This window comes from Pristiophorus japonicus, chromosome 8 (assembly GCF_044704955.1).
Source record: "Pristiophorus japonicus isolate sPriJap1 chromosome 8, sPriJap1.hap1, whole genome shotgun sequence".
NCBI lineage: Eukaryota > Metazoa > Chordata > Chondrichthyes > Pristiophoridae > Pristiophorus > Pristiophorus japonicus.
In genome coordinates, this window is record NC_091984.1 from 183,369,333 (window position 1) to 183,381,192 (window position 11,860).

The following is an 11,860-nucleotide window of genomic DNA, read 5'->3' on the forward strand; positions in this document are numbered from 1 at the left end:
CAGAGCTCAGCGGCTATTAATCTGTAAACAGAACAAAGCTGATCATTTTAATGCAGAAATCATACTATATATTGATCACATGCAATAAGAATGTATCTTCTTCAACCTAACTTACAGAATCATAGCACCTTGCAGCACAGGAGGCCATTCAGCCCATCCTGCCTGTGTCAGCTCTTTGAAAGAGCTGTCCAATTAGTCCCACTCACCCTGCTCTTTTCATATAGCCTTGCAACATGTTCCTTTCAGTATATATCCAATTTGCTTTTGAAAGTTACTACTAATCTACTTCTACCACCCTTATGATATTTGCAGCAGTAAACAATCACTGTGACACTGTAAATGTTGCATAAATTGGTTTATAATATTGTAAATGTATTAGCTATTCTTGTCCAACAGCCACCACCTATCACACTGTTGCATATATTTGTCTCAGAACACAAGTTATTTTATTCAGCTATATATTTGATTAATTGTAATAGAGTCAATTTATTCACAGTGTGTTTCCTCCTCCGCAGATTGAAATATTGAACTCCTTCAGCTTGGGTACAATTGTAGCAATTACTGGAATGTTTGGTCACAAGCTCTCTTGTTGAGGTCCTGCTATTATTAAGCTATTCCTGTTCCTGACTTGCGCCAGTTACAACAAAATCCAGAGCATGTGACTATTTAGGATTTACTGCATTCCTAACATGAATTTGGATGCAATCCCCTCAAAGGATTAGCAAAATGATTGCTTTTAGTATTTAAGCATAGTAAAAACTTTACAGCTAAATCATTGTCAAAACTTGCAAACTGGAGTGCTTGAAACCTTGACTCTGTTCAATTCAAGCATGAAATTCAGACAGTGCCATTCAAAATCGGGAACAAAACATCAAAAAGTAGAAAAGCCTCTGAAATATGTACTAACCTTGCATTATACAGACATCGTTGATTTCTGCTCAGCCTCCCGTTCTCAAATTTCTTAAGTTTCAGAGTTTTTGCATGTTATCCCTATCTCTGTAATCTCCTTCAAACCCCCCCACCCCCCGAGATGTCAGCCCTCCTCAAAATCTGCCCTCTTGAGCATCCCTGATACTAATCGCTCAACCATTGGTGGCTGGGCCTTCTGTTGCTGAGGAACTCCCTGTCTAAACCTCTCCGCCTTGCTACCTCTCTTTCATCCTTCAAGACGCTCCTTAAAACCTACTTCTTTGACCAAGCTTTTGGTCATCTGCCGTAATTTCTTCTTATGTGGCTCGGTGTCAAATTTTTTTGTTGTTGTCTTATAACACTGCTGTGAAGCGCCTTAGGATGTTTTACTATGTTACAGACGCTATATAAATACAATGCAGCATCTGAACTGGATTGAACAGTTCGCTGAGAATCTCTAAACTAAAATATCTATATTATCAATGCTTGAACAGAGTTTGAGCTGACAAACTATAAATTTAACAGTCGTGCTCCAACCACAATATTGCATATTAACCAATTTACAAAGATCCTTTCAATCTCATCATCTACAAACAGTAATCTATATGATCAAGTTTATTCCTCAAAAAAAACTAATTTTTCACAATTCAAAATATTATATATAGACTCACTCCAAAATGTTGTTAACCAATTTACCCAGTATTTTCCCGTAATTACCCAGGCTTCAAACCTGTATTGTTTCAGTCTAGAAATAATCTTAATTTTAGATTTAGTTTAATTTTTGGACCTTAAATTTGGGGTTTATTTTATATTGGGCCCAAGTTTCCACCCGCGCCTAGAACGGCGCAGTCCCGACCTGGACGCCCGTTTTTCGCGCCACAAAGTGCGCCTAAAAAAACCCTCCGTATTCTCCACCTCCCTGCAGGTCCTCTGGCCCTCGGCGCAGCGCAGCACGAGCTGTAGGGGGCGGAGCCAGGTCCCTGCGCTGAAAACAGTGCCGGGACCTCTGCACATGCGCGCTACAGTGGGCACGCAAGTGCAGTAGCTCCAGGCGCCGAACTGTGTGGGAGGGGCCCGAAGCACGCAGCCCCTAGCCCTGGCCGAATGGCCTCACTGGGGCTGCGTGAATAAGGCTCCTCCCACGGCCAGCTCCTGCTCCCCCCCCCCCGGACCAGACCCGACAGCCGCTCCCCCCCTGCCTCCGGACCAGACCCGACACCCGCTCCCCCCCCCCGACTGACCCGACCCGACACCCGCTCCCCGCCCCCCCTCTGCCTCCGGACCAGACCCGACACCCGCTCCCCCCCCCCCGACTGACCCGACCCGACCCGCGTTCCTGTTCCCGCTCCCTGCCTCCCCGACTGGACCCGACCCGCGCTCCTGTTCCCGCTCCCCGCTCCCCGCCCCCCCCCCCCCGACTGGACCCGACCCGACCCACGCTCCCGCCCCCCGACCCGACCCCCCCCCCCCCCCCCCCCCCCCCCCCACTGGACCCGACCCGACTCCCGCTCCCGGACTGGATCCGACCTGACCTCCCCCCCTCCCTCCCTCTCTCTCCCTCCCTCCCCGACCCGAACCAAACCTCCCCGACCCGACCCAACCCAACGCCACCTACCTGTAAATCTGGTGCTGGGGACGGCCCTGCCCGAAGTCTCGGCCCGGCCCGTTCAGCCTTCGGTCCCGAAAGGCCTGCCTGAAGCACTTTCACACAGGTAGGAAGATGGTTTATTTAATCTTTTCTTTGCTTATAAATGTTTATTCAGGTTGGATTTATTTGTATAATATTTGTATAAGTATAAATAAGGATTTATTATAGAATTTAATGACTTCCCTTCCCCCCCACCTCGTTCTGGACGCCTAATTTGTAACCTGCGCCTGATTTTTTAATGTGTAGAACAGGTTTTTTCAGTTCTACAAAAATCTTCACTTGCTCCATTCTACTTTAGTTTGGAGTACGTTTTCACTGTGGAAACTTTCAAATCAGGCGTCAGTGGCCGGACACGCCCCCTTTTGAAGAAAAAATTCTGTTCCAAAGTAGAACTGTTCTACCTGACTAGAACTGCAGAAAAAAAAATGTGGAGAATTGCGATTTCTAAGATAGTCCGTTCTCCACCAGTTGCTCCAAAAAATCAGGCGCAAATCATGTGGAAACTTGGGCCCATTATGTTTCATCTTGAAACTATATGTTAGTTTTAGACTTGTCGTTGTTCCTATTTTTGTTTCAGACTTGGGAAAGTTTTAGTATTGGAAATGGTTTTAAGAAAAAGCCGTAGGAGGAATTTTAATAGTAATTAGAGCGTGGGTTTGGGGTCGGGTGGGTTGTTAAAAATCGGCGAAAAAGACAGCACCTCCAGAAGCTCCACGTGCTAACTTCCAGGATTATCTCCAGCGTGTTTTGGTGTGCGCAAACTCCTCTACAGAGGCGAGTTACTGCTTTTAATATTTAAATAAGCCACTTTTGATGAAATTTTGCCTAGAAATTTGAACATAACTTCACATGCACGAGTTTCCCAGGCTTCCTGAGACTCACCATTGAAACGTAGGCGAGAGGACTGAAAGGCAATTCATGGCGCTCATTAAGTCAGTCAAGCATACGGACATCAATAAATAGCCAGGGCTCACAGGTACCTTCATACCTCACACTGGGAAAGGGTTTGTTGAGAGTGCTTGTGTTGAGAGACTAATTTGTGCACTTTGAAGGTCTAGAGACTGACTAGACTGGACCACAGCTGAGGAACCAAGATGACCAGCAGCAGCAGCAAAAGCTTCCTGTGGGGAGACCAGCAGAGTGGGAGAGCAGGCAAATGGGGACACGGTTGCAGGAGGCACTACCTGTACAATAGGGTTTACAGACAGAGGCTCAGCTTCCTTGACCTCTCGAAGGAGCAGTGATTCCAGAGGCTCAGATTGTCATGTCACGTGGTGCAGCCTCCTAGAAAAATACCTGCTCCCTGCTGGACCTGGTGGCCACGCATTACCAGCGCCTGTGAAAGTGACCACCGCCACTGGAGACATATCCAAGTTCTCCCAGTCGGCTGCACATAAAAGCCATCATCATCACCATAGGCGATCCCTCGAACGAGGATGACTTGCTTCCACATGAGTTCACAGGTGTTTCAATGAAGGACCCGATGTTCCAGTCCTGAACTCCAATTGAGGGGGTGGAAGATGCCTGTGCGTGGATTTTTTAACGTGTGGTGACCGTTGTACATCAGCCACCACACGGGCTTGACAGAGCTAGGCTTTTATCCAGTGGCAAGGGTTGAACCAGGACGACTGGAGAACTGCTCTGCTGCACGGACCTAGTGCGCACACATATCGCAGTGTGGGCTGGCCCATGCTGCCCCTGGGCCCTCGGCTCTTCTGGGCCCCGAACCCTCATTTGCCGCACCTCCGCCACGATCTCTTGCCGCTCCTCCACCACAAACATTCGCCGCACCTTCGCCACGATCTCTCACCGCACCTCCGCCACGATCTTTCACCACACCTCCGCCACGATCTCACATAAAACCATGAGGCAGGTCGCTGTGGATTGTTTTCTAAGGCCGGAAATTATGTCAACTTCACCTGTGACGACACTAGCCAGAATGAGCAGGCACTCGGGTTTGCGTCTCTGGCTGGCTTCCCACAGGTGCAGGGACGCATCAACTGCACACACCTGGCAATCCATGCCCCCCCCAGATAAAGCAGGTATATTTGTAAACCGCAAGGGGTTCCACTCCATCAATGTTCAGCTGGTGTGTGCAACCACAAGCAAAGGTTTATGCTGGTGTGCGCCAGATTCCCGGCGAGCTGCCACGGTGCTTTCATCCTGCGGCAGTCCCGAGCTCTCGGACCTCTCTGGACCAGCGAACAGACTGAAGGGCTGGCTGCTAGGACCAGCGAGAAGACTGAAAGGCTGGCTGCTAGGCCACAAGGGATAGCCGTTTCAAACTTGGCTGATGACACCCATCAGAAACCCGATCAACAAAGCTCAACAGCGGTGCGACGAAAGCCGTACGATCTTCTAGAATTTTTTGAGGATGTAACTAGTAGAGTGGACAAGGGAGAACCAGTGGATGTGGTGTATTTGGACTTTCAAAAGGCTTTTAACAAGGTCCCACACGAGATTGGTGTGCAAAATTAAAGCACATGGTATTGGGGGTAATGTATTGACGTGGATAGAGAACTGGTTGGCAGACAGGAAGCAGAGAGTCGGGATAAACGGGTCCTTTTCAGAATGGCAGGCAGTGACTAGTGGGGTGCCGCAGGGCTCAGTGCTGGCACCCCAGCTATTTACAATATACATTAATGATTTGGATGAAGGAATTGAGAGTGATATCTCCAAGTTTGCAGATGACACTAAGCTGGGTGGCTGTGTGAGCTGTGAGGAGGATGCTAAGAGGCTGCAGGGTGACTTGGACAGGTTAGGTGAGTGGGAAATGTATGGCAAATGCAGTATAATGTGGATAAATGTGAGGTTATCCACTTTGGTGGCAAAAACACGAAGGCAGAATATTATCTGAATGGCGGCAGATTAGGAAAAGGGGAGGTGCAACGAGACCTGGGTGTCATGGTACATCAGTCATTGAAAGTTGGCATGCAGGTACAGCAGTCGGTGAAGAAACAAATGGTATGTTGGCCTTCATAGCTAGGGGATTTGAGTATAGGAGCAGGGAGGTCTTACTGCAGTTGTACAGGGCCTTAGTGAGGCCTCACCTGGAATAGTGTGTTCAGTTTTGGTCTCCTAATCTGAGGAAGGACGTTCTTGATATTGAGGGAGTGCAGCGAAGGTTCACCAGACTGATTTACGGGATAGCGGGACTGACATATGAGGAGAGACTGGATCGACTGGGCCTGTATTCACTGGAGTTTAGAAGAATTGGAGGGGATCTCATAGAAACATAAAGAATTCTGACGGGACTGGACAGGTTAGATGCGGGAAGAATGTTCCCGATGTTGGGGGAGTCCAGAACCGGGTAGGTCACAGTCTAAGGATAAGGGGTAGGCCATTTAGGACCGAGATGAGGAGAAACTTCTTCACTCAGAGAGTTGTTAACCTGTGGAATTCTGTTCCGCAGAGAGTTGTTGATGCCAGTTCGTTAGATATATTCAAGAGGGAGTTAGATATGGCCCTTTTGGCTAAAGAGATCAAGGGGTATGGAGAGAAAGCAGGATAGGGGTACTGAGGTGAATGATCAGCCATGATGTTATTGAATGGTGGTGCAGGCTCGAAGGGCTGAATGGCCTACTCCTGCACCTATTTTCTATGTTTCTATGATCACCAGCTGTGTAACTGAGCAAGCAATCAGCATGCTCAAGGTGTGCTTCAGGTGCCTGGACAGATCTGGAGGTGCCCTTCAGTACTCACGAACTAGGGTCTCCAGAATGATCGTGATGTGCGGTGCTCCGCACAAGATTGTGCAGCAGCGAGGGCTGGAGCTGCAGGAGGAACAAGGCTCTGAGCATCCAGCATCTGCGGATGAATCTGAGGAGGAGGAGGAGGAAGTTGGCGACCCCAATGCAGCAACAGCCGCTCACATTGTTGCCCGGGATGCCAGGGATTTCTTTATAGATGTAATGTTCAGTTAGTCACTATCACTGGACCGATGTAACAATCACATCTACCAACCACTCTCTTTCCCCTCCCCCACCCCCATCCCACTGACACAAAGCAGTGCTATAACCACCCAGCCACCCAGCGCACATCCCCCATTTGTCCCCATCAATTCGTTCTTCCCAATCATCAACAAGCAACCCAAAATGGGCAACACGGGAAAGTGGAGCTGAGGTCAAAAATCAGCCATGATCTCATTGAATGGTGGAGCAGGCTCGAGGGGCCGAATGGCCTACTCCTATTTCTATTTTTTAATGTTCTTAAAGTAATACATTTTATGCGATTGTTCTAAACAAAGAAAATATCACCACATAACTTTTTCTCACACACCCACGGGCATACCCTTGTGCAACTACAAAGCTGTACTCTTTCTTTTCTTACCGCTCCTACGCAGTGCAACTCCTGTAGCTTCAGCGGAGGTAGAAGCAGTCTGCTCAGGTCCCTGCTCCGACTCTTGGGATGCTCTTGGCCGATGACCTGTAGGTTTTTGAGCCTGTGAGGGCCCTGCCAAAGAATGTTCCGCCTGCATCTGTGCAGCGGCAGATTCGGCCATCGGGATAGGAGGCAGCATATCGGGTATCGGCTGGGGGTGGGGGCGGGGAGCAGGCATCAGGTGAGAATCGGAAGCGCTTTGAGTGGAGATTCCACTTCCATGTCCCCGTTCACCACCGTCCCTCTCATGGCCCAGCCGCACTTCACGCCTACTGCGATGCTGGAGAGCAGTTTGGTGCAGATCAGTGATGCGCTGCAAGGTCAACGCTAAGGTGTCGGTCATCCTATTGAAGGCGGCAGACATGTTGGCCTTCAGTGTCCGCAGGGCCTTGGCCGAAGCCTGCATGGACTCATTTGATTGCTGCGATTGAAAGTCCCCGGACTTGGTCTCTCTATCCATGGAAGAAGACATTCTTGCCATGCCCTGCGACATCAACCCACTCGGGCTTGTGGTGGACTCCTCCATTCTCTCTGCAATTGTGGACAGTGTGGGTGGAAGGCCTGTCTGTACATTGGAGATTTCTGAAGCCCCTCAGCAATTATCCTTTTCATCGATGGCCCCCAAAGTACAGCATCTCTGTCCAGCTGACAGAGCTTGGGGAGGGTTGTACCCTCCAACATGGACTCTCCACGGCTGTCCCTGTCACCACTGTCAGCTCATGCTCACTTGTGAACTGCGAGTCACCAGGTGAGATCCCAGCTAACAATTTAACTGGAGCCACTGACGTGCGCATATCTGCAGTGGTGCATGGGTGGCATGTCTCCTGTGATCATGTACCCTCAGAAGGAAGCAGCTCCTTTGAGGAATGGTCACCTGAAAAGTCCACAGACTGCTGTTGTACGTGTGAAATTCCTGGAGGAGAGAAGAGACGGATATGAATTAGTACTGGCAATCTCAAAATGTTGCTACTGAGCACAGTTAAGATGATATTTCACTCATTGCTGAAATTAAGTCAACATAATTGAGTCTTGTATGCGATGTGGGTCAGAGATGTTGAATTTTGTCACCAGGCAGCTGTCTCTCCATCTTCGATGGTCGGGGATGTAGATTTGCTGATCTCCACAGCCTCTTCCTCTGATGAGGTCAGCTGTTCTCTCTGCGGTGGCCCACCTCTGGTCCTCTTCCTCCTCCCTCGTGTTCTGTGCTCACTTCTCCTGCAACGGGGGAAGCGACAGACCTATGAGCGTCTGTAAGGCACATGTTCTCCTGATGGATGCAGTGCATTCAGTGAAGGTGACTATCAGGCAGATCCATCACATTGCATAAGGACTGGGCTGAGTGGCAGTGGTGGATGGATAAATGGGGAAGTGAGAAAGTGCATAGAAATTGAAGGATGGGTGCCCTTCAAACTTAAGTGGGGGGAGAAACAGGGTTCCCTTTAATTTTCTTTTGGGTGTGCAGTCCATTGCACAGTTTGTCGCATTTAAAAGCAAGAGAGCCAGCTGCAGAGCGCGGCGCGGCTGCAGAGCTTAAAAGGAACATTGGTGAGGAGTGATGTGATGGAGTACTCTTGACAAGACAGAGTGGGGGGGGGGGGGGGGGGGGTGGGAGCGCACTTGGATGTTGATGAATGTGCCACTGTACTCGCCTTTCCTGACCCGGTTAGATCATTAAAGCTCTTCCTGCACTCCTGCACTGTATCCAGATACAGGGCACAATACTCCTGCTGCTCCCCTCCTCAGCCACCTGTAACCATGCCTTCTTGCTGACGGCTGCAGGTTTCTTCTTCCTGTTACTGGGAAAGATTATCTCCTTCCTATTCGTCACTGATCCCCGCAGTACATCAAGCGAGGCATCGTTAAAATGGAGCGTTGCCTCCGAGAGTCCCGAGTCCATCTTATACAATTGCCGTCTCTAAGCAAAACCTTCCAACTCCTCCAAATTAGTTGAGTTGCGATCGCGTCATGCAGGTGCACATAACGCCTTATTACAACCCAAGGACATCTCAAAGTGCTTTACAGCCAATGTAGTACCTTTGAAGTGCAGTCACTGTTGTAATGTAGGGAATTGCAGCAGGCAATTTGCACACATACATCAATGAGATAAATGATCAGATCACCTGTTTTAGTGACGTTGGGTGAGAGATCAATTTTGGCCAGGACAATGGCAGAAATTGTACCATGGGATCTTTTACATCCATCTGAGAGGGCAAATGGGGCCTCGGTTTAATAAGTGCGGTCACTATTACGTAGGCAAACGCAGCAGCTAATTTGCACACAGCAAGGAGCCACAAACAGAACATAAATGAAAGGGCAGGTAACCAGTACTTGGTGCTATTATTTTAGAGATGAGTGTTAGCTGGAAATATCATTCTATTTTAATTTAGTTGATGAAAGCAAAAGCATTTTAATACACAAAAATAACAGTTTCTCACACAACCAGTACAGGAGCTTTTTCAACTATTTGTTCTTGGGCTGTGGGCAATCCTGGCGAGCCAGCATTTATTGCTAATTTCTAGGTGCCCTGAGAGCACTACCTAGTACCGAACTGGTGTCACGTGTAGGCCAGACAGGTTAGGGGCAGGTGCCCCTCTCTGAACTACACTGGTAAATCAGTTGAAATATTATGACAATCGGGTCATTTTTCATGGACATTTTTTGTTGCTGCCACCCCACAAATTTGGGTATTTCATTGAATTCCATTTTCACAACTTCTTTATAGGCCGGATGAGAATTTTTATCAAATCTCTTTTGAAAATGCTGGTGGATTATATCCACTGGATTATTACCTTATTTCTTCACTAGCAGCTATCTCAAGGAAACCCAAAGTGGTGAGGCATGGTGTGTTGCTTCTAAGTCCACGACGATGAATCCTTATGCCTTCTCCTCTTCTCTTCATGCAAACGCTGATACCACCCTGCAGAATACTTCAAGCATCTTCCCTGCTATGAATGTTAGGCTAACTGGTCTATAATTTGGAGGGTTAGAGGAAGTGAGACATCTCAACTTTATTGCCAAGAAACAGGGCGGAAGGTAAAGTGGCATCATCTTTGCTTCCGTCAGTTTGGCTTCAATTCCTGGAACACGCTGAGGTCAAAACGGCTGTGAGCCACTGGCTGTGATGGAAGAAAAGCTGCATCAGGCCCCCAGCAGGAAAACGTTCTCTTTTTTAAAATAGACATGCCAATGTGTTTTTCTCATCAGCTTACAACATAGGTTTTCAAATGGAGGAGATCCCAGGGGGTCAGATTTCTGCATTTACTTCTATGTTATTTCTGTGTCATACTAATAAAAACATTTGCTGCAATAACACCATTTCCCTTTGGGTAGCTGACACTGTCTTTAATGTTTCCAAAGAGTAAAACCAGAATATTAAAGCATTTGCAAACAATCCATAATGTAATAGAGCACGTTTTAGACCAAAATAGGACAAAGTAAAATTACAAGATCAACCCAGATGAAGAAGCCCATTTAACCTAATGCAGAAAACCCAACAGTTCGCCTTCTCATCACAGGACAGTTCGCCTTTTCCAGCTCCACTGGCAACTGGGGTCCACACCAAGCACCATCCCTCCTTCAGCCACGCAGCGTTTCTGCTTAAAACCTTGTGAATCTGGGGGACCATGACAAGTGCCTTACTGAAATGCAGATGGACAACATCCACTGTCTCCAAAAGATGATTAACCCTCCTAAAAGAACTTAATGAAATGGGTCAAACATGGCTGAACCCGTGCTGGCTCTCTCTCAATCACCCCCTGTGCCTCAGGTAGTGACAGGGGACTCATGGGCCCTGCGGCTAACCTTTGACACTCACTTCCAAAGCTGCGTTGATGAGAATATTCTGGGTTCTGGGCCCAGTGGGTGGCCAAGTAGCACACAACACAAACTGATTATACCTCCAGCAAACTGCAGTGAGGAGGATGATAGTTACCCCATACAAATTATGTGCATAAAATTCATCCCAGTCCGCACAGAAGCGCGGGCTGACCCACTCATCGATCTGCATTCTGGCCGGGACTTGTGCGGACAGCAGGGTCGGGGGTGTGCACCAATGGGGTGCAGCAGTGTCGGTTCCCACAGAGCGGCGCTGCCGCTGGTGCCCCAGTTTGGGTCCCAGCGCCTCTGTACCTGCTGCCGATCGTCCTCCTCCTCCTCCTGTTCTTCCTCCTTCTCCTTCTCCTCTTGCTCCTTTCGATCCCCCTGCTGCTCCTCCAGCACCGCCGGGCGGCACAAGTGCACTCTCAGCAAATGGCTCGGCATTCCTGGCGAATACTCTACTTTGCGGGGTCGCGCTCTTTATATCTCTCTCTCTCTTCCAGTAAACTGTTTCCGCATTACCGGCTGGGATAGTGTCTCCCGCCGATCTGTCTCCGGCCAGCAGGGGGAGCTGTCCTGCAGCCTCCCATCGAGACCTCCGGCCAGCTGGGGGCGCAGTCCTGCAACCTCCCATCGAGATCTCCGGCCAGCAGGGGGAGCTGTCCTGCAGCCTCCCATCGAGACCTCCGGCCAGCAGGGGGAGCTGTCCTGCAGCCTCCCATCGAGACCTCCGGCCAGCAGGAGGCGCTGTCTCCGAAAATCGCAAGTTGGAAGCTAAGAAACTTTGATTTCACCTATTTATAACAGTGGTGCGAATATCTGAATTTCTAATTCTCACCGAGGAGGTACAGTAATGCCAACCCCACCATCTCATAAATCATGAGACACACTCGTAAAATCATGAAATTTGGTTAGAGATCATGATTTGCTTTTTTTTTTAGTTTGAAAAGCACTAGTTGCTTCATTTAATCTCTAACAGGTCACAGCTCTTTACAAAAACTCTATTACTGGATAAGAAAACGTTTTCCAAAAACCTTTTTAAAAATCTCACCCTACCCTAAAAATCTGAAAAACCAGAGCTGTCCCGGCGGCTGTGAGGGAAGGAAT

The 11,860-nt window shown here is 48.6% G+C and overlaps 1 protein-coding gene across 1 annotated transcript in view; it reads right to left on the minus strand.

The window, feature by feature from the left end:
- LOC139268861 (solute carrier family 2, facilitated glucose transporter member 11-like) overlaps positions 1-11,285 on the minus strand; it is an 85,232-nt gene extending 73,947 nt beyond the window's left edge. The window contains exon 1 of the mRNA XM_070887648.1: positions 11,066-11,285. Coding sequence (XP_070743749.1) covers positions 11,066-11,197 — 132 coding nt within the window. The 5' untranslated portion in view covers positions 11,198-11,285. The remainder of the gene's footprint in view (positions 1-11,065) is intronic.
- Between the last annotated feature and the right edge of the window lie 575 nt (positions 11,286-11,860).